At 52.4% G+C, this 25,954-nt stretch overlaps 1 protein-coding gene across 2 annotated transcripts in view; it reads left to right on the top strand.

Annotated features, from left to right (window-relative positions):
• BRD4 (bromodomain containing 4) overlaps positions 1–25,954 on the top strand; it is a 162,487-nt gene that overhangs the window by 94,605 nt on the left and 41,928 nt on the right. The window contains exons 6-13 of one of the 2 annotated variants that reach the window (XM_075346360.1): positions 14,355–14,590; positions 14,750–15,154; positions 15,384–15,512; positions 15,762–15,974; positions 16,274–16,467; positions 18,221–18,543; positions 18,722–18,832; positions 18,964–19,016. In XM_075346360.1, coding sequence (XP_075202475.1) covers positions 14,355–14,590; positions 14,750–15,154; positions 15,384–15,512; positions 15,762–15,974; positions 16,274–16,467; positions 18,221–18,543; positions 18,722–18,832; positions 18,964–19,016 — 1,664 coding nt within the window. The remainder of the gene's footprint in view (positions 1–14,354; positions 14,591–14,749; positions 15,155–15,383; positions 15,513–15,761; positions 15,975–16,273; positions 16,468–18,220; positions 18,544–18,721; positions 18,833–18,963; positions 19,017–25,954) is intronic. The other variant, XM_075346359.1, reaches the window with a different exon arrangement.

The raw sequence follows: 25,954 nt of genomic DNA, 5'->3' as shown, positions 1-25,954 counted from the left end.
GTAAGCTTTTTGCATAAAGAGAAGATCTCCTTTATGGTGCTCTCAAAGCCATCTCTCCCTCTTTTCTTGGGGCTGCCTTGACTCCATACCCACAAACCTTTCTGGATTGGAGATCTAGAGTCAGGCTTGTCATGGAGGGTGTCTCAACTCTGTACGACCAGTCTGGCTTCCAGTGGCACCATCTGGCCTACTTGGCTTGCCTACTGGTCATCTGATGACGTCTGACAAGGAGGAGGTGGAGATGTTGCCTCCACACAGGTCGTACGATTGTCCCATTTGACGTCTTGGACCCTCTCCTCCCTGAGGATGTATCCTATCACTGGTAGAGTCCAAAGCCATGTCTGATTTACAATCTGTCCAGAGGATTCATTCAAAAATCATCCTCTCCTGCAGGGGCTGGCTTCTTTGGGGTTTTACTTCAAAACGCATATATAAACCATCTTTGCATTCATACCACGCCTTGGACCTTGGTTTATCTACGGCAGCACAGTTTGATCCATGTTTTCTCCTGGTTCCCTCCAATTCCTTTCATATATCTCTACTCAAGCCAGTCATCATGAGCCGCCACTTCAAGGATCCTTGCTCCGTGCCTGTCTGCTCTGAAGATGTCTTTGACGTAGAGAATAACTTGGCTATGAAAAAAGTGTTAAAGAAAAAACCCTGTTCTTGGTTGACTGGAAAGGATTTGGTCCCGAAGAGAGGTCATCTGAACCCAAGAAGTATATTCATGCTTCCCTGGAGAAGAGGGGGGTACTGTAAAGCTGGCATCCCTGCACTGACCCACAGCCTCCTTCCACCAGGGACTCCAACATACTCGCCGTCTTGCCTGCCCCGTCCAGTGATCTTTCTCTGTCCCAGGGCCTGTGCAGGACTCTTGTCAACATCCTTAAAGGGAACCTGTGAGGTACAATATGCACCCAGAGCCACGAGCAGTTCTGCGTGCATATTGCTAATCTCTGCCTAATTGTACCTGTATACACTAGCATAAAGAGATCTTTAGAAAAAGTATTTCTAAAGATTCTTTGATATGCTAATGAGCGCGGGGACTAGTTACAATGGTGTTCTGTACCCTGACTAGTCACCCTCTTAGCATGGCAGCAAACCCACAGGGGCGTACTAACATGCTATTCAATTCAGCATCACCAGCCGTGACGCGCGTACCTGTGTTTGCTGTGACCGCGCTTCTGAATGCCAGGCACTTCCAGTCATGTGCAGTAAGAAGCCGGGTGTACACGTCCCGGCTTGAGAGAGGTCTACTGCGCATGCCTGGAAGTGCCCAGCATTCAGGAGCACGAGCACAGCAAACACCGGTACACACCTCACTGCTGGTGATGCTGAATTGAATAGCATGTTAGTATGCCCCTGTGGGTGTGCTGCCTTGCTAAGAGGGTGGGTAGTCGAGGAATATAATGCCCTTGGGACTAGTCCCTGCGCTTATTAGCATACGATAAAAGATCGTTAGAAATACTTATTCTAAAGATCTCTTTATGCTAGTGTATACAGGGACGGTTAGGCAAGGATTAGCAGTATGCACCCAGAACTGAGTGTGATTCTGGGTGCATATTGCACCTGACGGGTTCCCTCTTCCTAAAGGGACAGAGCACACCCTAAAATGTCCTCACCCTATGACTGAGAGTCTCTGTATATTTAAGGCACCTTCCCTATTAGGGAGGTACCTGAGCAATTAGGTTCCTAGTGTGCTCTGTCCCGCTAGGTTATACAGTCATCCTGTCAGTCTTCAGTACTGATTCCTGCTGATTACTCTGACTCTGTCTTGCCTGTCTCCAGAACCAATTCCTGCTTACTGCTCCCACTCTGTCCTGCTCACCCGTACTTGCGACCCTGACCCTCCTCTGTCAGCTCATGCAGTACCAGGGACTGTCCTGGAGTAGCACATGGTGTCTACTGGCAGCCCAGCCCACCCTCCCCATCAGAGGCTCTGGGGAAGACCCTGTAGGCACTTAGTCATGCCCCTTCAGGGTAAGCTGATCGTGGCACGGTGGGTCCACAGCCGCCAGCGTGAGTGGGAGGTATATAGATACACATTTATATTAGTATATTTTTTGGGGGCTTGGAAAATAAAAAAGTGAAACTTATTATTTATTTATTCAATTTGAATTCTATAGTCTTCCAAGGGCCTTAAAGGGTATTTCCAGGAGTTTGGGGAAAAAAATATATGTAAGCACTAACCACTAGTTGCCACCTACCTGCCTGTTGTGCCCGGTGCTGTTCTTCAATGGTCCAGAGCAGTCACAGACCATTCCTGCTGGTGATACAGTAGCTTTGTCAGGAGGCTTCTCATCTGCTTTGCTCTGTAGACTGGACGGGACAGCCGGCGTCACGTTAAGTGGCTCCCCGCTGCCTAACTGAGGGATCTGTCAATAATCATGACGTCGGCTGCCCTGCCCTGCCTGCAGAGCGGCATGAGAAGCTGCCGTTCTGTTGACCCCGATGTCAGCGGAAGGAGCTGTATGTGCCAACGAACAGCGCCGGGCACAACAGACAGGTAGCAACTACCTGCCTATTGGTGTTTAGGCACATTTTAAAAAAGAACTGGATACACTCTACGCCTGCCATGTTTTGATCACCTTTACTATATAGCTGAGTGATTTATCATAGGAATATTGGTTTCTGGAGAAGCCCGGCGTGGAGCGGGATCAGCCCCCCGCATGCTCCATACACCTGCACACTCTCTAGGTTGTACGGCTACACCCTGAGGAAGGGAAGGAGACGCTTTATAGTTTTCTTTATCGTTCCTTTGGGAGACCCAGAACATGGGTGTTTAGCTTCTGCCTCCGGAGGACACACAAAGTACTACACCTAAAAGTGTAGCTCCTCCCTCTGAGCTTATACACCCCCTGGTGAGCCAGTCCCAGCCAGTTTATTGCTTTGTGTTCAGGAGGCATACATCCACACATGCATTCTCATATGATTTTTTCCTTTTGGAATGAGATTGAAGAAGTGCGGGTCCATGTCTGGACCCCCGGCATGTCCCTTCTCACCCCACTGTGTCGGCGGTGTTGTAAGGTTGATTTTAAAGGCTGGAGCCTTACATGCCATGCTCCTTCACCATCCCTCTTGGGCTCTGGCTTGAAGTGGGAGCCAGCACGGTTTCCCTGCCTGGCAGGAGACCGGTCTCCATCCGCAGCCCTTCAGGACCCTGCTGGACTGGAGCACTCATCCCCAGGGACCTGGCCCTGCGTCTCAGCAGCTAAGTACCTGAGACGTTTATATTTTGGGGGTTCCTGTACTTTATTGTTGGGGAGAGTGTGCTTACTGTATTTATAGGCATTTCCGGCGGATTCTCTAGCTGTCGCCCGAGAACCGCGTCGATGGTGCCTGCGCGTCGGCCTCGCCGCTCAAATTTAGGCCCCGGCTTTGCCGGAGGCCTAGTTTCTGTTCACTGCCCTCGCATGTCATTCATGCATAGGGACAGGCTCGGCTCCTCCCGGCTGCCGTTCTGCACAGGGGAGGGACACTCCCCACTGCTGTGCGTGTCTCCTCCCCTGTAGGTCTCTATGGCCCTCCAGTTCCCGCTCTCAAGCCAAGTCCCGCCCCCTCTCTTCACTCCGGTGGCCATTTTCTCAGGCAGAGTTCACTCGGCGCTGGTCTGCACTCTGCATCCCTGCTGAAGTGCTGTGCTTGGGGGTCCGGGCTTCGGGATCTGGAGGGCACACAACACTGCTCCAGCATTCTGGTAAGCCACAACTGGCTCTGGTTGTGGACCTCTATATATACTCTCTGGGGTGCATTCTCTTGCAGAGCCACCACTCCAGCAGCATGTCTCACACGAGGAGCAAGGCTCCAAAGCTTTATTCTGTATGCGCTTCATGTAAGCTCCTGCTGCCTAAACCGAGCACCTATCCTCATTGTGATGTCTGCTCTAACTTGTCAGGGCCACAGCCTGGAGTCTCACCCCCAGTGGTCTCTCAGGCTGCTCCTGCACCTGTGGCTGAACCCCCGGCTTGGGTAGAATCCTTTTCTAGGTCTATCTCCCAGTCTTTTGCTGAGTCCATGGGACTTCTGTCCAGGACTTTGTTAAATATCCATCAGCCCCCTTTGCAGGGTGCCCCTACTGCTATGGGTCCCTTAGGTTCGGAGCTCACAGAGGACTCATCATCAGGGCCCAGACCCCGTCCTCCTAAGAAGAGACGCAGGGTTCCCTCTCCCTCCTCCTCCCGTGGCTCTGATTCAAGAGCTGACTCGCAGGATGAGGAGGATGCCTTTACAGGGGGCTCAGAGGCTAACTCCATGTACCCCATTGATCCGTCCGAGGGTGACTCAGATGTTAGTGACTTGATTGCTTCCATTAATTCTGTACTGGATCTCAATCCGCCAGTATCAGAGGAGCAACCTTCTCTGGCAGAAAAGCACCAGTTTACCTCGCCTAAGAGAGTAAAGAGTGTGTTCTTTAACCACTCCAGTTTTCAGGCCGCTGTGACCAAACCCAGGGCCTGTCCTGACAAACTCTTCCCAAAGCGTGGTTCTGATGACCGTTTTCCCTTCCCACCTGAGGTGGTCAAGGAGTGGGCTCAGTCCCCAAAGGTAGACCCTCCGGTGTCTAGGCTCTCAGCCCGGACCGTTGTGTCGGTGGCTGATGGCACCTCCCTTAAGGATTCCACTGACCGGCAGATTGACCTTCTGGCCAAATCCGTGTATGAAGCGGCGGGGGCCGCGTTTTCCACGGCTTTTGCAGCAGTGTGGGCTCTCAAAGCCATCTCTGCTTCTCTAGAGGAGATGCATTTCCATCACCAGGGACTCTATGCCCGGAATGGTTGCCTTAACTTCCCAAGCTTCAGCTTTTTCATCTTATGCCATGTCTGTCATGCTGGAGGCTTCTCACCGCACTGCGGTGGCTTCGGCTAATTCCCTCGTTATCCGCAGGGTCTTGTGGCTTCGAGAGTGGAAGGCAGATGCTTCTTCTAAGAAGTACCTTGCTGGGCTCCCTTTTGCTGGGTCCCGGCTGTTCGGTGAACAGCTGGATGAGCTTTTTAAGGAAGCTACTGGCGGGAAGAGTACTTCCATGCCACAAACCAAAACCAGGAAACCTGCCCAGGGTAGGAATCAGTCGAGGTTTCGTTCCTTTCGTTCCTCCAACTGGTCGTCCTCTAAGCCCTCGGCCTCGTCCGCTAACTCAGCCAAGGACCAGAAATCCAACTGGCGCCCAAAAGCGCGTCCACAGAAGACCGCAGGAGGTGCTGCCACTAAGGCAGCCTCCTCGTGACTCTCTGCCCGCTCCGGTGACGTCCTTAGTCGGTGGCAGGCTCTCCCACTTTGGCGACGCTTGGTTTCAACACGTCTCCGATCAGTGGGTGAGAGATGTCATCTCCCACGGCTACAGGATAGAATTCTCCTCCAGCCCGCCAAACAGATTTTTTCTCTCAACTCTCCCTTGCTCCAAGGCCGCCGCCTTCTCGCATGCCGTGGCAGCCTTGCAGGCCAACGGAGTAATTGTACCAGTTCCCGCCCGGGAACGGTTCAGAGGTTTCTACTCAAATCTCTTCCTAGTCCCCAAAAAGGACGGTACCTTTCGGCCCATCCTGGATCTCAAGCTTCTCAACAAGCATGTTCAGGTGCGGCACTTTCGCATGGAGTCCATGCGATCAGTCATTGCCTCAATGACCCAAGGGGATTTCCTGGCATCCATCGACATCAGAGATGCCTATCTGCATGTGCCAATTGCAGTTTCCCACCAGCGTTGGCTACGTTTCGCAATAGGGGAAGATCATTTCCAATTCGTGGCTCTCCCCTTCGGGTTAGCCACGGCCCCTCGGGTATTCACCAAGGTCATAGCAGCAATGATTGCGGTTCTGCACCTCCAGGGGGTGGCAGTGATTCCTTACCTGGACGACCTTCTATTCAAGGCTCCATCCAGCGCAGACTGTCAGCGGAGTGTCTCGCTCACTCTCGCCACTCTAGCCCAATTCGGGTGGTTGGTCAATCTGTCCAAATCCACTCTAACTCCCACCCAGAGCCTCACGTACCTAGGGATGCAGTTCGAGGCTTTGTCGGCACTTGTGAAGTTGCCCTTAGATAAACAGCTGTCCCTCCAGCTAGCGGTGCGCTCTCTGCTGAGGCCCCGCCGTTATACCCTCAGGCGTCTGATGCAGGTGCTGGGTCAAATGGTGGCGTCCATGGAGGCTGTTCCCTTTGCCCAGTTCCATCTGCGCCCCCTGCAGCTGGACATTCTCCGCTGTTGGGACAAGCGGCCTTCCTCCTTACACAGGTTAGTGGCTCTGTCGCCACGGACCAGGAGCTCTCTTCAGTGGTGGCTTCAGCCCCTCTCCCTGTCCCAGGGGCGCTCCTTCCTGGCCCCGTCCTGGGTGATTCTCACCACGGATGCCAGTCTATCCGGCTGGGGAGCGGTATATCTCCACCACAGAGCTCAGGGCACTTGGACTCCGTCCGAGTCAGCCCTTTCAATCAATGTGCTGGAAACCAGAGCCGTGTTTCTAGCTCTCCTAGCTTTTCACCACCTGTTGGCAGGCAGGCACATACGAGTCCAGTCAGACAACGCGACAGCGGTTGCCTACATCAATCACCAAGGCGGGACGCGCAGCCGCCAGGCAATGTTGGAGGTACAACGCATCCTTCAATGGGCGGAGGACTCCAAGTCCACCATATCCGCAGTCCACATCCCAGACGTGGAAAACTGGGAGGCAGATTATCTCAGCCGTCAAACCGTGGACGGTGGCGAGTGGTCCCTGCATCCGGCAGTGTTTGTCAATCTGCCGCAAATGGGGCACTCCGGACGTGGACCTAATGGCATCCTGTCACAACAACAAGGTTCCTGTTTACGTGGCTCGCTCCCGCGATCCCCAGGCATTCGCCGTGGACGCTCTGGTTCAAGACTGGTCCCAGTTTTGTCTGTGCTACGTGTTTCCCCCTCTAGCTCTCTTGCCCAGAGTCCTGCGCAAGATCAGAATGGAGGGCCGTCGAGTCATCCTCATTACACTGGACTAGCCCAGGCGAGCTTGGTATCCGGACCTGCTCCATCTGTCCGTAGAGATGCCGTGGCATCTCCCGGACCGTCCAGACCTGCTCTCGCAAGGTCCGTTTTTCCGCCCGAATTCTGCGGCCCTCAAATTGACGGCGTGGCTCTTGAGTCTTGGATTTTGACGGCTTCTGGTATTCCTCCTGAAGTCATCTCCACTATGACTCGAGCCCGTAAGTCTTCTTCCGCTAAGATCTATCACAGGACTTGGAAGATTTTCCTGTCCTGGTGTCGCTCTACCGACCATCTCCCTTGGCCATTCTCCTTGCCGACCCGTCTGCCTTTTCTTCAGTCCGGTCTGCAGCTAGGACTGTCCCTTAACTCTCTCAAGGGACAAGTCTCAGCTCTGTCAGTTCTGTTCCAGCAGCGTCTCGCTCGGCTGGCTCCGGTCCGCACCTTCATGCAAGGCGCGTCTCACATCATTCCGCCTTACCGGCGGCCCTTGGATCCCTGGGACCTTAACTTGGTTCTCACGGTTTTGCAGAAACCCTCCTTTGAGCCTCTTAGGGATGTTTCTTTGTCTCTGCTTTCACAGAAGGTGGCCTTTCTGGTAGCCATAACTTCTCTCAGGAGAGTCTCTGATTTGGCTGCGCTCTCCTCGGAGTCACCTTTTTTAGTCTTTCATCAAGACAAGGTGGTTCTCCGTCTGACTACGGACTTTCTTCCTAAGGTGGTCTCTCCCTTCCACCTTAACCAGGACATTACCTTGCCGTCCTTCTGTCCGGCTCCTGTTCATCGCTTTGAAAAAGCGCTGCATACTCTAGATCTGGTGCGTGCTCTCCGGATCTATGTGTCTCGCACCGCTGCGATTAGGCGGTGCACCTCTCTTTTTGTGCTAACCACAGGTCGGTGCAAGGGCCTCCCTGCTTCTAAACCGACCTTAGCCCGTTGGATTAGGTCGACCATTTCGGACGCCTACCAGAGTACTCAGGTGCCTCCCCCGCCGGGGATCAAGGCACATTCGACCAGAGCTGTCGGTGCCTCTTGGGCTTTCAGGCACCAGGCTACGGCTCAACAAGTCTGTCAGGCTGTCACTTGGACTAGCCTGCACACCTTTTCGAAGCACTACCAAGTGCATGCTCATACTTCGGCAGATGCGAGCTTGGGCAGACGCATCCTTCAGGCGGCTGTCGCCCATTTGTGAAGTTAGGTTCTGCCTACTTCTTAGTTTTTCTGTTTATTTCCCACCCAGGCACTGCTTTGGAACGTCCCATGGTCTGGGTCTCCCAAAGGAACGATAAAGAAAAAGAGAATTTTGTTTACTTACCGTAAATTCCTTTTCTTCATCGTTCCTTATGGGAGACCCAGACCATGGGTGTATAGCTTCTGCCTCCGGAGGACACACAAAGTACTACACTCAAACGTGTAGCTCCTCCCTCATAGCATATACACCCCCTGGTAGCCAGTCCTAGCCAGTTTCAATGCTTTGTGTTCAGGAGGTTACACACACATGCATTCTCTGATTTTTGATTTTTTGGATTTCAAAGATTTGGAAGAAAAGCGGGTCCAGTCTGGACTCCCGGCATGTCCCTTCTCACCCCACTGTGTCGGCGGTGCTGTTAAGGTTGATTTTCCAAGGCTGGAGCCTTCACATGCCGCGCTCCTTCACCATCCCCTGGGGCTCTGGCTTGAAGTGGGAGCCATTACGGTTCTCACTGCTTTGCAGGAGACCGGTCTCCATCCGCAGCCCTTTCAGGATTCTGCCGGACGGAGCGCTCACCTCCCAGGGACCTGGCACCTGCGTCTCACAAGCTAAGTACTGAGACGTTTTTACCACAGAAGGTGGTCTTTCCAGGGGGCCCTTGTACTTTATTTATTGGGGAGAGTGTGTTTTATGATTGTGGTAACATTTCCGGCCGGTTCTCCAGTTTTCACTGGAGAACCGCGCCGATGGTGCCTGCACGCTGGCCGCATGTTTAAATCTAGGCCCCGGCTTCGCCTGAGGCCTAGTTTCGGTTTTCACTGCCCCTGCATGTCAGTCATGCAGAGGGACAGTGTGGCTCCGCCCAGCGGCTGTGCAGCACAGGGAACGGACACTCCTCACTGAGGAAAGATTCCCTCCCCTGTCTACATCATTTGCCCGCTCTGTCGGCCCCGCCCCCTCTCCTGCACAGAGATACCACATTGTGACAAATGGGGGCCTGGGCTGGGGGACTGGAGGGCACAGAAATGTATGCTAAACGGTCTGGCAAGCCACAACCTCCGGTTGTGCAGCTGCATATATACTCTGTTTATTTACTCTGCTGGGGGTCATTCTGGACAGAGCCCCCACTTCTGCAGCATGTCTCATATCAGAGCAAGGCTGCAAGGCTGTTCTTAATATGCACTGCATGTGACTCGTACTGTACCGAGCACATAACCACATTGTGATGCTTGCTCTAACATAGCCCCCTTCTCAGGGCGCTTCTGTTGCTACGGCTCGCTCAGCAAAGCTCACATGGTCTCAGACCCCGTCCTCCTAAAACGGAGACGCAGGGTCCCCTGTCCTTCCCCGTCCCGCAGCTCTGATTCACGAGCTTACTCTCTGGACGGGGAGGATGTCTTTACTAGGGGCTCGGACACTACTTCATGTACCATTGATCTGTCCGAAGGTGATGCAGATGCTAATGATTTGATTGCGTCCATTATATTTGTACTGGACCTCCATCCGCCTGTATCAGGGGAGCATCCCCCTCTGGCAGAAAGGCATCAGTATACCTTAAAGAGAACGAGGAGTGTGTTCCTTAACCACTCCAGTTTTCAGCCCACTGTGACCAAGCCCAGAGCCTGTACTGACAGACGCTCCCCAAGCGTGGTTCTGATGACTGTTTTCCCCTTCCACCAGAGGTGGTCAAGGAGTGGGCTCATTCACCAAGGGTGGTCCCTCCGGTGTCTAGACTTTCAGCCCGGATAGTTGTATCAGTGGCTGACGGCACCTCTCTAAGGATCCCACGGTACATTAATTCTGTACTGGACCTCAATCCGCCAGAGTTTACCTTGCCTAAGAGAACAAGGAGTGTGTTCCTTAACCACTCCAGTTTTCAGGCCACCGTGACCAAGCCCAGGGTCTGCTCTGACAAACGCTTCTCAAAGCGTGGTTCTGATGACAGTTTTCCCTTTCCACCAGTGGTGGTCAAGGAGTGGGCTCATTCACCAAAGGTGGCTCAGTCCGGACCGTTGTATCAGTGGCTGATAGCTCCTCACTTAAGGTTTTGCTGTCCGCCAGGTTGGCCTTTCTGGCCAAATCTGTATGGAGGCGGCACGAGCCTCGTTCTCCTCAGCTTTTGCAGCAGTGCGGGTTTTCAAAGCCATCTTTGCTTCTCTAGAGGAGATGCATTCCCTCACAGGGACTCTATGCCCGAAATGGTTGCCTTAACTTCCAGACTTCAGTCTTTTCATCCTATGCCATGTCTGCCATGCTGGAGACTCTCACCGCACTGCGGTGGCCTCGGCTAATTTCCTCACTATCCGCAGGCTCCTGTGGCTTCGGAAGTGGAAGGCAGATGCTTCTAAAGAAGTTCCTTGCTGGACTCCCTTTTGTTGGGACCAGACTATTCGGGAACAACTGGATGAAATTATTAAGGAAGCTCTTGGCGGGAAGAGTTCTTCCATGCCAAACCTGTCCAGGGCAGGAATCAGTCGAGGTTTCGTCGTTCCTCCATCTGATCGTTCTCTAAGCCCTCGGCCTCGTCCACTGCTCAGCCAAGGATCGTAAACCCAAATGGCGCACGAAGCCGCGTCTTCAGAGAGACCGCAGGAGATGCTGCCACTAAGTCAGCCTCCTCCGGGCTATCTGGCCACGCCAGCAACGTCCTTGGTCGGTGGCAGGCTCTCGCACTTGGCGACGTATGGTTTTAACACGTCTCCGATCAGTGGGTGCGGGATACCATCTCCCACGGCTACAGGATAGAATTCTATCCAGCCCGCCAAACAGATTTTTTCTGTCAACTCCCCCCTGCTCCAAGGCCGCCGCCTTCTCACAGGCCGTGGCATTCTTGCAGGCCAATGGAGTAATTGTACCGGTTCCCGACTGGGAACAGTTCTGAGATTTCTGCTTAAATCTATTCCTAGTCCCCGAAGAGGGCGGTGCCTTCCGACCTGGATCTCAAGCTTCTCAAGCATGTTCAGGTGCGGCATTTTCGCATGGAGTCCCGGCGATCAATCAATGACCCAAGGAGATTCCCTAGCATCCATCGATATCGGAGATGCCTATCTGCATGTGCCAATCGCAGTTTCACACCAGCGTTGGCTACGTTTTGCAATCGGAGTGGTCCAATTCGTGGCTCTTCTTTTGGGGTTAGCCACGGCCCCTCGAGTATTCTCAAGGTCGGGGCAGCTGTGATTGCGGTCCTGCACCTCTAGGGGTTGGCAGTGATCCTTTTTGCCCTGGACGGCCTTCTAGTCTGAGCTTCATCCAGTGCAGACTGTTAGCGGAGTGCCTCGCTCACTCTCGCCACTCTAACCAATTCGGGTGGCTTGTCATTCTGTCCAAGTCCACTCTAACTTCGACCCAGAAGTTCACGTACCCAGGGACGCAATTCGAGACTCTGTCGGCACTTGTGAAGCTGCCCTTAGTCAAACAGCAGTCCCTCCGCTGGCGGTCGATGTCGTTCCATCAGGCACCTAATACAGGTGCTGGATCAGATGGTGGCGTCAATGGAAGCGATTCCCTTGCCCAGTTCCACCTGCCTCTGCGGCTGGATATTTTCCGCTGTTGGAACAAGCGGACTTCCTCCTTTCACGGGGCGGTGGCTTCGCCACAGACCAGGGGCTCGTTTCAGTGGTGGCTTCGGCCCCTCTGTCTTAGGGACGCTCATTTCTGGCCCCGTCCCGGGTGATCCTCACCAGGATGCTAGTCTATCCGGCTGGGGAGCAGTATATCTCCACCATAGAGTGCAGGGCACTTGGACTCTGTCCGAATCAGCCCTCTGGATCAATGTGCTGGTAATCTGAGCTGTGTTTCTAGCTCTCTAAGCCTTTCACATCTGTTGGCGGCCAGGCACATTTGAGTCCAGTCAGACAACGCGACAGCGTTTGCCTACATCAACTTCCAGGGCGGGACACTCAGCCGCCTGGCAATGTTGGAGGCTCAACGCATTCTTCAGTGGACGAAGGACTCCTAGTCCACCATATTCGCAGCCCACATCCCAGACGTGGAAAACTGTGAGGCAGATTATCTCAGCCGTCAAACCGTGGCTCCACGATCCTCAGGTTTCTGCGGCAGACGCACTGGTTCAAGTTTGGTCCCAGCTTCGTCTGTCTTACGTGTTTCACCCTCTAGCTCTTGCCCAGAGTCCTGCGCAAGATCAGAAAGGAGGGCCGTCGGGTCATTCTCATACGACTGACCCAGGCAAGCTTGGTACCCTGACCTGCTCCATCTGTCCGTAGAGGTGCCATGGCATCTCCCGGACTGTCCAGACCTTCTCTCACGAGGTCCGTCTTTCCGCCAGAATCCTGCGGCTCTCAGATTGACGGCGTGGCTTTTGAGTCCTGGATCTTGACGACTTCTGGTATCCCTCCTGAAGTCATCTCCACTATGACTCGAGCTCCGAAGTATCCTTTGGCCTTTTTGGCCTTGCCGACCCTCCTGTCCCTTCTACAGTCCGGTCTGCAGCTAGGACTATCCCTCAATTCCCTTAAGGGACAGGTCTCGGCTCTGTCAGTGTTGTGCCAGCGGCGTATCGCCCGGCTGGCTCAGGTGCGCTCCTTCATGCAGGGCGCATCTCACATCATTCCGCCTTACCGGCGGCCTTTGGAGCCCTGGGACCTTAATCCGGTCCTCACGGCTTCCGGAAACCCCCCTTTGAGCCTCTTAGGGAGGTTTCTTTGTTTCGTCTTTCACAGAAAGTGGCCTTTCTAGTGGCCATAATTTCCCTCAAGAGAGTCTCTTTTTTGGCAGCACTCTCTTCGGAGTCACCCCCTTTTTTGGTTTTTCATCAAGACAAGGTGGTTCTCCGTCCGACTCAGGACTTTCTCCCTAAGGTGGTTGCTGCTTCCACCTTAACCGGGGCATTTTCCCTGCCTTCCTTTTGTCCGGCTCCTGTTCATCGCTTTGAAAAGGCGTTGCATACTCTGGATCTGGTGCGGGCGCTCCGGATCTGTGTCTCGCACCGCTGTTCTTAGGCGGTGCACCTCTCTTTTGTGCTGACCACTGGTCAGCATAAGGGCCTCTCGGCATCTAAGCCGACCCTGGCTCGTTGGATTAGGTCGGCCATTTCCGATACCTACCAGTGTATTCAGGTGCCTTCCCCAGCGGGGATCAAGGCACACTTGACCAGAGCTGTCGGTGCCTCTTAGGCTTTCACGCCCAGGCTGCGGCTCAGCAGGTCTGTCAGACTGCCACTTGGATTAGTCTGCATACTTTTTCGAAGCACTACCACGTGCATGCTCATGCTTCGGCAGATGCGAGCTTGGGCAGACGCATCCTTTCAGGCGGCTGTCGCCCATTTGTGAAGTTAGGTTTCGCCTACTTCTCAGTTTTTCTGTTTATTCCCACCCATGGACTGCTTTAGAACGTCCCATGGTCTGGGTCTCCCATAAGGAACGATGAAGAAAAAGAGAATTTTGTTACTTACCGTAAATTCTTTTTCTTATAGTTCCGACATGGGAGACCCAGCACCCTCCCTATTGCCTGTTGGCAGGTTTCTTGTTCCGTGTGTTTTCACCGGCTGTTGTTGTTGTAGATAGAGGGTCCGGTTGTTCCGGGTTTTGCTCTGTCTCTACTTGTGGGTGGATGTCCTCCTTCAGCTTTTGCACTAAACTGGCTAGGACTGGCTACCAGGGGGTGTATATGCTAGGAGGGAGGAGCTACACGTTTGAGTGTAGTACTTTGTGTGTCCTCCGGAGGCAGAAGCTATACACCCATGGTCTGGGTCTCCCATGTCGGAACTATAAGAAAAAGAATTTATGGTAAGTAACAAAATTCTCTTTTTCTTATAGTTCCGTATTGGGAGACCCAGCACCCTCCCTGTTGCCTGTTGGCAAGTTCTTGTTCCGCGTGTTATCACCGGCTGTTGTCGTGGACAGAGTCTCCGGTTGTTCCGGCTCTTGTTCTGTTCTACTTGTGGGTGGCTATTCTCCTTCAGCTTTTGCACTAAACTGGCTGGGACTGGCTCACCAGGGGGTGTATAAGCTCAGAGGGAGGAGCTACACTTTTAGGTGTAGTACTTTGTGTGTCCTCCAGAGGCAGAAGCTAAACACCCATGGTCTGGGTCTCCCAATACGGAACTATAAGAAAAAGAATTTACGGTAAGTAAACAAAATTCTCTTTTTTGTTAACCCGATTTGTACACTGTTATCTGATCAAGTAGCAGAAGTGTGAGAAAGCAAATTTCTGTTTCGGACATGTTTGCACCTCCTTAACCAATTGTTCTTTCCTCAGCTGTCTCTAAGCCTGCAACCCCTACTACTCCTGTGACCCAGGCACCTACCCCTCCGCAGACCCGTACCCCACCTGCCCGCACCCCTACCATCACGCAAGCGCCCCTCACGTTTTCACCTACCGTCACTCAGGACCTGGTGGTGCCCACAACAATACCCGCTGCTCCACCGCCTGTACAGAGCCATCCGGCCATCATCCCAACTACAACCCAGCCCCCCGTAAAGGTGAGAAGAACGGTGAGTTCAATGAGGCCGATTATGAAGATGGGTTACATATAGTGTGCCATTTGTTAAGAGACAACGCAGTGAGAAAAAAACAAAAAAAATCATGCCTTAGATTTAGATTTGTTGTATGACTTCATTCTGCCACTAATCTGTTTTTATTTTCCACTATAGAAAGGGGTTAAAAGGAAAGCCGATACCACGACTCCAACCACCCACGATCCGCTCCATGAATCTTCACCGCTTCCTAGTGACTCTAAGCCACCGAAGCCTGCGCCGCGACGGGAGAGCGGTCGCCAGGCTCGGCCAACAAAGAAGACTGAGGTGCCTGACTCCCAGCTTCCCGCGCCTCCTGTCCTACAAACTGCTGCAGGTCCAGCAGCATCATCTATCCCAGCAAACAGCAGCACCAAAACCTCCGAGCAACTGCGCTACTGCTCCGGGATCGTCCGGGAAATGTTTGCAAAGAAACACACTGCCTACGCCTGGCCGTTCTATAAACCGGTGGACGTGGAGGCTCTTGGGTTACACGACTACTGTGACATTATCAAGCATCCCATGGACCTGACTACCATCAAGGTACTGGGAAATACTGTGGACGTTGCTTACCATTGTGGATCATTTGTGATAGTTTATGCTCTCTGTGGCAGTATATAGAAGTTTGACAAGTTTTCGATAGCCATAAAGTACAACAGTAGCTACAGCTGAGAAATTACTCCTTGTCATTATATCTAGCATATTATCTGCATAGCTTTAGATACAGTGGCTGGATATGTTCCAACTATGTTGATTTTTCGGTTGTCCACAGGCCAAGTTTGAGAATACGGACTACCGAGATGCCCAGGAGTTTGCCTCTGATGTGCGGCTTATGTTTTCTAACTGTTACAAGTATAACCCACCAGACCATGAGGTGGTAGCCATGGCCCGAAAACTGCAGGTAAATTGGGGGTGATGATCAGCGAACAATTTGGACAGGAATGAGTGTCGTGAGCGAGCTTGTGGCGAAGAGCGCGTGTTTGGAGCCCATTAGAGGTTTCATACATTTGGCATTTTTTATGTATGAATGAAATAGGGGAGCACAAGTGGCTCGTGCATTGTGAAAATCCATTCCTCTCAAGAAATGGGGACAAGTAGAGGTTAAAATGCTAGATTTGCTCTCCATAGTAGAGTCTTCTTTTTCTTAAAGGATGTGTTTGAAATGAAATTTGCCAAGATGCCGGATGAGCCTGAAGAAGCCCCTGCGCCAGCACCGTCGCCAAGCCCAGGTCCTCCTGCGCCCTCTATCAAAGCCCCTTCTCATATTTCTAGTGATAGTAGCAGTGACAGCTCTTCCGATAGTGAAAGTAGCTCCGATAGCGAAGAGGAGCGAGCGCAGAGGCTAGCGGAGCTTCAGGAGCAGGTGAGCACACACACGCGTTTGGGTCTGCCATGACACTTATCACAGGGACATGTTATTAAAACTGGTGGAGCAGTGACCACCAAACCAATCAGATTTTGGGGGAAAAAAAAACCCAACAATCTGCTTTAACTTCTCCGGTATTATATAGAAGGATTTTTGTGTACTCACCGTAAAAATTTCTTTCTCGGAGTCTTCATTGGGGGACGGTCCTGTGTCCCCCAATGAAACAAGAGAAATACCTGTTCATATTGGAAGTGGTGAGTAATAAGGGATTTAACACATCCTGGTTCTTCTTTTAGTTGAAAGCTGTACACGAGCAATTAGCAGCCCTATCTCAGCCACAGCCAAATAAACCAAAGAAAAAGGAGCGTGAGAAGCGGAAGGAAAAGCACAAAAGGAAGGAAGAGGTTGAGGAGCCTCGTAAGAACAGAGCTCGGGAACCTCCGGCGAAGAAACCCAAGAAAAGTGCTCAGGCGCCAGTGGGAACACCAAGGTACGGTACTAACCCTGGTCATACACCAGTCACTATGGAAAATAATGGATTCTACAGAGCTACAGAGTTTTTCATGTCAAATAATGAATTTGACCATTTACCCAGATTATTTATTATTATTTATTGCATCACGCGTTACATGTTAATTGTCTCACATCTTCAACAAAATAGTGTTCCCCATTTAATTATTAATTTTGTGTGCAAGAAAAAAGTGGGGAGGAATCTACTAACTCCCAAAACTTGTTTTTCCTTTAATGCAATAGTATTAATTTCCATAATCAGACTGATACGTGTTTTGTTTTGTTTTTGTGTGAATTTGTTTTATTACCCCCCCCCCACCCCCTTCCGATATTTAATATCCTTGGCCGGGGACAACGCATAGTTTAATGGCTTCCAGTACCACCTATACACTGATTCTGCTGTCCAGAATCCTGGAGTGTCTGTCAACTATATCCTCCTTCTTGTCTTCTTGTTTCGTAAATCTCAAGGTCGACAAAACTGAAATCATCTTCCCTCTATCTCACCTAACTTGCCTACCCGATGTATCTATCACAATAAGTGCCATCACGACTTCCCCTGTACTGGAAGTCCAATTCTTTGGAGTAACACTCAGACTCTGCCCTGTCCTTCACACTGCATATCCGATCTCTTGCCACCTCCTGCAGACTCCAATTTAAAAAAAGCTTCCAGAATCCGTCCTTTCTTCATGCTTGAATCTTCTAAAATGTTAATATATGCCCTCATTGTCTCCCGCCTCGACTACTGCAACCTCCTCTGTGGCCTCCCTGATAACAAACTCTCATATTTCCAATCTGACCTTAACTCTGCTGCCCGACTAATCTACCTATCTCCTCGCTACTCCTCCACTTCTTCCCTCTACAAATCCCTTTGTTGGCTCCAAATTCTCCAACGTTGAAACTACAAAACCGTCCATATTCTGTCTCCTCCATATATCTCTGAACTAATCTCTCAATATCTTGCTACATGTAATCTCTGGTCCTCCCAAGACCACGTTCTCTCCTCCACATTTGTACGTTCCTCACCCAATCGTCTCAAAGACTTCTCTCGCATATTCTCCCATCCTTTGGATTTGTTGCCCCAACACATCTGATTTTGTACCACATTTTAAAACTTGAAAAACAATCTCTTCAAGAAACCTTACAGCCTGCCATGACCCCACTGCCCCCCTCACCTTCACCGGCAGCAAACCCCCAACCTACTGTCTCCTTCCCCTTTGGACTGTAAGCCCCAAAGGGGCAGGGTCCTCTTCTCTCTGTACCAGGCTGTTAGCCCCAAAGGGCAGGGTCCTCTTCTCTCTGTACCAGGCTTTTAGCCCCAAAGGGCAGGGTCCTCTTCTCTTTGTACCATGCTGTTAGCCCCAAAGGGCAGGGTCCTCTTCTCTTTATACCATGCTGTTAGCCCCAAAGGGCAGGGTCCTCTTCTCTTTATACCATGCTGTTAGTCCCAAAGGGCAGGGTCCTCTTCTCTTTATACCATGCTGTTAGCCCCAAAGGGCAGGGTCCTCTTCTCTCTGTACCAGGCTTTTAGCCCCAAAGGGCAGGGTCCTCTTCTCTCTGTACCATTCTGTTAGCCCCAAAGGGCAGGGTCCTCTCTCTTTGTACCATGCGGTTAGCCCCAAAGGGCAGGGTCCTCTTCTCTCTGTACCATGCTGTCATTGTTAATATCAGACTTTGTTTCCTTGCTTACATCTTGCGATTAATTGAATGTTTTGTCTCTTATTTTTTTATGATAGTATAAAGAAAGAAGCGCCCCTACCAGTGACACGCCCTCCCCGTCCCGCACCCCCACCCGCTCCCTGTGAGTCTTCAGAAGAGGAGACGCAGCGATGCCGGCCCATGTCTTACGAGGAGAAACGCCAGCTGAGCCTGGACATTAATAAACTTCCAGGGGAGAAGCTCGGTCGTGTAGTTCACATTATCCAGTCCCGAGAACCATCCCTTAAAAACTCCAACCCAGATGAGATTGAAATAGACTTTGAGACCCTGAAACCGTCCACTCTGCGAGAGCTGGAGCGATACGTAACCTCTTGCCTGAGAAAAAAGCGGAAGCCTCAAGGTGAGGTCGCCTGTAACGGCAGCCGGAGTCGGGCGTCCTCTGCAAATGGTTGTGTTTCTTAGAACATCGTGCACATCAATGGGTCCAATATTGGTTTCATATATGAGGGAACATGTGTGGCCATGATTGACGTCTTCTACTCACTGCTTTTTCCTGAAGCTGCCATTCTCTTCCCCAGATAAAATAGAGGCTCCGACCTCTGGCTCCGGGAAGGGGAAAGGCTTCTCCTCCTCAGAATTGGAAAGCTCCAGCGAGTCCAGCACTTCAGACAGCGAAGAATCTGACCCAGGTTAGATTGCATATAAATAGCGTGGGGGGTTTCATGCCGGGGCAACAAAAATCAGAGGCGTGTAGGTGTGACATACAGATGGTTGCAGTAATAGCCAAACAGCCTTGTCTCAATGTCTTCTGTCTTTCCAGAAATGGCGCCAAAACTGAAGAAAAAGAGTCACTCAGGGAGAGAGTCCAGAAAGGTAATGCTCGCGATAGAGAGAAGACCGGCCAGACCGCAGCCTTATAGTGCTTGTGCACAACGCTGCTCCCCCAGCAGATCTTAGCCACATCCATGACGCGGTGTCTCGTCATATGTTCATGTGCGGTTTTATTTACCTAATTTTATCCCCTTGATGACCAGGCGATTTTTCGTTCTTTCCTCCCCTTATTCCAATAACCATAACGTTTTTGTTTTTGAATAATTTTTCTGTCGAGACAGCTTTGTGAGGGCTTGTTTTTTTTCTTTATCGTTCCTTTGGGAGACCCAGACCATGGGTGTTTAGCTTCTGCCTCCGGAGGACACACAAAGTACTACACTCAAACGTGTAGCTCCTCCCTCTGGGCTTATACACCCCCTGGTGAGCAGACCCAGCCAGTTTATCGCTTTGTGTTCAGGCATACATCCACACATGCATTCTCATATGATTTTTTCCTTTTTGGATTGAGATTGAAGAAGTATGGGTCCACGTCTGGACCCCCGGCATGTCCCTTCTCACCCCACTGTGTCGGCGGTGTTGTAAGGTTGATTTCCGAGGCTGGAGCCTTACATGCCGTGCTCCTTCACCATCCCTCCTGGGCTCTGGCTTGAAGTGGGAGCCAGCACGGTCTCCATGCCTGGCAGGAGACCGGTCTCCATCCTCAGCCCTTCAGGACCCTGCTGGACCGGAGCACTCATCCCCAGGGACCTGGCCCTGCGTCTCAGCAGCTAAGTACCTGAGACGTTTATATTTATTGTTTGGGGAGAGTGTGCTTACTGTATTTATTGGCATTTCCGGCGGGTTCTCTAGCTGTCGCCCGAGAACCGCGCCGATGGTGCCTGCGCGTCGGCCTCGCCGCTCAAATTTAGGCCCCGGCTTTGCCGAAGGCCTAGTTTCTGTTCACTGCCCTCGCATGTCACTCATGCAGAGGGACAGGCTCGGCTCCTCCCGGCGGCCGTTCTGCACAGGGGACGGACACTCCCCACTGCTGTGCGTGTCTCCTCCCCTGTAGGTCTCTATGGCACTCCAGATCCCGCTCTCCAAGCCAAGTCCCGCCCCCTCTCTTCGCTCCGACGGCCATTTTCTCAGGCAGAGTTCACTCGGCGCTGGTCTGCACTCTGCATCCCTGCTGAGGTGCTGTGCTTGGGGGTCCGGGATTCGGGATCTGGAGGGCACACAACACCGCTCCAGCGGTCTGGTAAGCCACAACTGGTCTCTGGTTGTGGACCTCTGTATATCTGTATATACTCTCTGGGGTTCATTCTCTTGCAGAGCCCCCACTCCAGCAGCATGTCTCACACGAGGAGCAAGGCCCCAAAGCTTTATACTATATGCGCTGCATGTAAGCTCCTGCTGCCTGAACCGAGCACCTATCCACATTGTGATGTCTGCTCTAACTTGGCGGTGCCACAGCCTGGAGTCTCACCCCCAGTGGTCTCTCAGGCTGCTCCTGCACCTGTGGCTGAACCCCCGGCTTGGGTAGAATCCTTTTCTAGGTCTATCTCCCAGGCTTTTGCTGAGTCCATGGGACTTCTGTCCAGGACTTTGATGAATATGCATCAGCCTCCTTCACAGGGTGCCTCTACTGCTAAGGGTCCTTTAGGACCGGAGCTCACAGAGGATTTATCATCAGGGCCCAGACCCTGTCCTCCTAAGAGGAGACGCAGGGTTTCCTCTCCCCTTTTCCTCCCGCTGCTCTGATTCAAGAGCTGACTCGCAGGATGAGGAGGATGCCTTTACAGGGGGCTCGGAGGCTAACTCCATGTACCCCATTGATCTGTCCGAGGGTGACTTGATTGCTTCCATTAATTCTGTACTGGATCTCAACCCGCCAGTATCAGAGGAGCAACCCTCTCTGGCAGAAAAGCACCAGTTTACCTCGCCTAAGAGAGTAAAGAGTGTGTTCTTTAACCACTCCAGTTTTCAGGCCGCTGTGACCAAGCCCAGGGCCTGTCCTGACAAACGCTTCCCAAAGCGTGGTTCTGATGAACGTTTTCCCTTTCCACCTGAGGTGGTCAAGGAGTGGGCTCACTCCCCAAAGGTAGACCCGCCGGTGTCTAGGCTCTCAGCCCGGACCGTTGTGTCGGTGGCTGATGGCACCTCCCTTAAGGATTCCACTGACCGTCAGATTGACCTTCTGGCCAAATCTGTGTATGAAGCGGCGGGGGCCGCGTTTTCCCCGACTTTTGCAGCAGTGTAGGCTCTCAAAGCCATTTCTGCTTCTCTAGAGGAGATGCATTCCCTCACCAGGGAATCTATGCCCGAAATGGTTGCCTTAACTTCTCAAGCTTCAGCTTTTTCATCCTATGCCATGTCAGCCATGCTGGAGGCTTCTCACCGCACTGCGGTGGCTTCGGCTAATTCCCTCGTTATCCGCAGGATCTTGTGGCTTCGAGAGTGGAAGGCAGATGCTTCTTCTAAGAAGTACCTTGCTGGGCTCCCTTTTGCTTGGTCCTGGCTGTTCGGAGAACAGCTGGATGAAATTATTAAGGAATCTACTGGTGGGAAGAGTACTTCCATGCCACAAACCAAAACCAGGAAACCTGCCCAGGGTAGGAATCAGTCGAGGTTTCGCTCCTTTTGTTCCTCCAACTGGTCGTCCTCTAAGCCCTCGGCCTCGTCCGCTAACTCAGCCAAGGACCAGAAATCCAACTGGCGCCCAAAAGCGCGTCCACAGAAAACCGCAGGAGGTGCTGCCACTAAGGCAGCCTCCTCGTGACTCTCTGCCCGCTCCGGCGACGTCCTTAGTCGGTGGCAGGCTCTCCCACTTTGGCGACGCTTGGTTTCAACACGTCTCCGATCAGTGGGTGAGAGATGTCATCTCCCACGGCTACAGGATAGAATTCTCTTCCAGCCCGCCAAACAGATTTTTTCTCTCAACTCCCCCCTGCTCCAAGGCCGCCGCCTTCTCACAGGTCGTGGCAGCCTTGCAGGCCAACGGAGTAATTGTACCAGTTCCCGCCCGGGAACGGTTCAGAGGTTTCTACTCAAATCTCTTCCTAGTTCCCAAAAAGGACGGTACCTTCCGGCCCATCCTGGATCTCAAGCTTCTCAACAAGCATGTTCAGGTGCGGCATTTTCGCATGGAGTCTCTACGATCAGTCATTGCCTCAATGAACCAAGGGGATTTCCTGGCATCCATCTACATCAGAGATGCCTATCTGCATGTGCCAATTGCAGTTTCACACCAGCGTTGGCTACGTTTTGCAATAGGAGAAGATCACTTCCAATTCGTGGCTAACCCGAAGGGGAGAGCCACGGCCCCTCGGGTATTTACCAAGGTCATGGCAGCAGTGATTGCGGTTCTGCACCTCCAGGGGTTGTCAGTGATTCCTTACCTGGACGACCTTCTAGTCAAGGCTTCATCCAGCGCAGACTGTCAGCGGAGTGTCTCGCTCACTCTCGCCACTCTAGCCCACTTCGGGTGGCTTGTCAATCTTCCCAAATCCACTCTGACTCCGACCCAGAGTCTCGCGTACCTAGGGATGCAGTTCGAGACTTTGTCGGCACTTGTGAAGTTGCCCTTCGTCAAACAGCTGTCCCTCCAGCTAGCGGTGCGCTCTCTGCTGAGCCCCCGCCGTTATACCCTCAGGCGTCTGATGCAGGTGCTGGGTCAAATGGTGGCGTCCATGGAGGCTGTTCCCTTTGCCCAGTTCCATCTGCGCCCCCTGCAGCTGGACATTCTCTGCTGTTGGGACAAGCGGCCTTCCTCCTTACACAGGTTAGTGGCTCTGTCGCCACGGACCAGGAGCTCTCTTCAGTGGTGGCTTCGGCCCTCTCTCTGTCCCAAGGGCGCTCCTTCCTGGCCCCGTCCTGGGTGATCCTCACCACGGATGCGAGTCTATCCGGCTGGGGAGCGGTATGTCTCCACCACAGAGCGCAGGGCACTTGGACTCCGTCCGAGTCAGCCCTTTCAATCAATGTGCTGGAAACCAGAGCCGTGCTTCTAGCTCTCCTAGCTTTTCACCACCTGTTGGCGGGCAGGCACACTCAAGTCCAGTCAGACAACGCGACAGCGGTTGCCTACATCAATCACCAAGGCGGGACACGCAGCCGTCTGGCAATGATGGAGGTACAACGCATTCTTCAATGGGCGGAGGACTCCAAGTCCACCATATCCGCAGTCCACATCCCAGGCTTGGAAAACTGGGAGGCAGATTATCTCAGCCGTCAAACCGTGGACGGTGGCGAGTGGTCCCTGCATCCGGCAGTGTTTCAGTCAATCTGTGCAAATGGGGCACTCCGGACGTGGACCTAATGGCATCCTGTCACAACAACAAAGTTCCTGTTTATGTGGCACGCTCCCACGATCCTCAGGCCTTCGCCGCGGACGCTCTGGTTCAAGACTGCTCCCAGTTTCATCTGTCCTACGTGTTTCCCCCTCTAGCTCTCTTGCCCAGAGTCCTGCGCAAGATCAGAATGGAGGGCCGTCGAGTCATCCTCATTGCGCGGGCTGGCCCAGGCGAGCTTTGTATCCAGACCTGCTCCATCTGTCCGTAGAGATGCCGTGGCATCTCCCGGACCGTCCAGACCTACTCTCGCAAGGTCCGTTTTTCTGCGGCTCTTAATTGACGGCGTGGCTCTTGAGTCCTGGATTTTGACGACTTCTGGTATCCCTCCTGAAGTCATCTCCACTATGACTCGGGCCCGTAAGTCTTCCTCCGCTAAGATCTATCACAGGACTTGGAAAATTTTCCTGTCCTGGTGTCGCTCTACCGACCATCCTCTTTGGCCATTCTCCTTGCCGACCCTTCTGTCTTTTCTACAGTCCGGTCTGCAGCTAGGACTGTCTCTCAACTCTCTCAAGGGACAAGTCTCAGCTCTGTCAGTTCTCTTCCAGCGGCGTCTCGCTCGGCTGGCTCAGGTCCGCACCTTCATGCAAGGCGCGTCTCACATCATTCCGCCTTACCGGCGGCCCTTGGATCCCTGGGACCTTAACTTGGTTCTCACGGTTTTGCAGAAACCCCCTTTTGAGCCTCTTAGGGAGGTTTCTTTGTATCGTCTTTCTCAGAAGGTGGCCTTTCTGGTGGCCATAACTTCTCTCAGGAGAGTCTCTGATTTGGCTGCGCTCTCCTCGGAGTCACCTTTTTTAGTCTTTCATCAAGACCAGGTGGTTCTCCATACGACTCCGGACTTTCTTCCTAAGGTGGTCTCTCCCTTCCACCTTAACTAGGACATTACCCTACCTTCCTTCTGTCCGGCTCCTGTTCATCGCTTTGAAAAAGCGCTGCATACTCTGGATCTGGTGCATGCTCTCCGGATCTATGTGTCTCGCACCGCTGCGCTTAGGCGGTGCACCTCTCTTTTTGTGCTAACCACAGGTCGGCGCAAGGGCCTCCCTGCTTCTAAGCCGACCTTAGCCCGTTGGATTATATCGACCATTTCGGATGCCTACCAGTGTTCTCAGGTGCCTCCCCCGCCGGGGATCAAGGCACATTCGACCAGAGCTGTCGGTGCCTCTTGGGCTTTCAGGCACCAGGCTACGGCTCAACAAGTCTGTCAGGCTGCCACTTGGACTAGCCTGCATATCTTCTAGAAGCACTACCAAGTGCATGCTCATGCTTCGGCAGATGCGAGCTTGGGCAGACGCATCCTTCAGGCGGCTGTCGCCCATTTGTGAAGTTAGGCTCCGCCTACTTCTTAGTTTTTCTGTTTATTCCCACCCAGGGACTGCTTTGGAATGTCCCATGGTCTGGGTCTCCCAAAGGAACGATAAAGAAAAAGAGAATTTTGTTTACTTACCGTAAATTCTTTTTCTTATAGTTCCGTTTTGGGAGACCCAGCACCCTCCCTGTTGCCTGTTGTCAATTTCTTGTTCCGCGTGTTATCACCGGCTGTTGTCGTGGACAGAGTCTCCGGTTGTTCCGGCTCTTGCTCTGTTCTACTTGTGGGTGGCTATTCTCCTTCAGCTTTTGCACTAAACTGGCTGGGACTGGCTCTCCAGGGGGTGTATACGCTCAGAGGGAGGAGCTACACTTTTAAGACTTCTAAGTGTAGTACTTTGTGTGTCCTCCGGAGGCAGAAGCTAAACACCCATGGTCTGGGTCTCCCAATACGGAACTATAAGAAAAAGAATTTACGGTAAGTAACAAAATTCTCTTTTTTTTTTGCAAGTTGAGTTGTACTTTTAAATGACCCCATTCATTTTATCATTTGATATACGAGGGGCGATCCAAAAAGTAATGATAATCAATAATAAACAATGAATATATTAAAAAAAAAATATATATATTTTTCTACATAGTCTCCTAACAAGTCTATACATTTAGTCCATCTCTTTCTTTGTCGCTCCATTGGGAGACCCAGACAATTGTTTTTGACAATTGGGTGTATAGCTATGCCTCCGGAGGCCACACAAAGTATTACACTAAACGTGTAACGCCCCTCCCCTTCTGCCTATACACCCCCCGTGCTCACGGGCTCCTCAGTTTTTATGCTTTGTGCGAAGGAGGCAGACATCCACTCATAAGCTCCACAACTTAGTCAGCAGCAGCTGCTGACTAGGTCGGATGGAAGAAAAGAGGGCCCATAACAGGGCCCCCAGCATGCTCCCTTCTCACCCCACTTTGTCGGCGGTGTTGTTAAGGTTGAGGTACCCATTGCGGGTACACAGGCAGGAGCCACATGCTGTTTTCCTTCCCCATCCCTTAATGGGCTCTGGGTGAAGTGGGACCCGGATCGGTCTCCAGGCACTGGGACCGTGCTCCCTCCGCAGCCTCTGGGAATCTGCAGGATAGGAGCTGGGTATCGTCAGGGACAAGGCCCTGCTACTATGAGGTACTCTGTGTCCCCGTGGGGACCGCGCATGGAGCGCTGGTGCCATACACATTACAGCACTGCTGGGTGTGTTAGTGCGCCGGGGACTACCGCGAGGCTTCTGCGGCCTAGTGTCGTATATTCCCGCCCACAGGCCTGCCAGTCAGGGGAAGGGCGGGACGCTG

Source organism: Anomaloglossus baeobatrachus, chromosome 4 (assembly GCF_048569485.1).
Source record: "Anomaloglossus baeobatrachus isolate aAnoBae1 chromosome 4, aAnoBae1.hap1, whole genome shotgun sequence".
NCBI classification, from domain to species: Eukaryota; Metazoa; Chordata; class Amphibia; order Anura; family Aromobatidae; genus Anomaloglossus; species Anomaloglossus baeobatrachus.
Note: the sequence above shows the minus strand (reverse complement) of the source record. Positions and strands in the feature narration are given on the sequence as shown.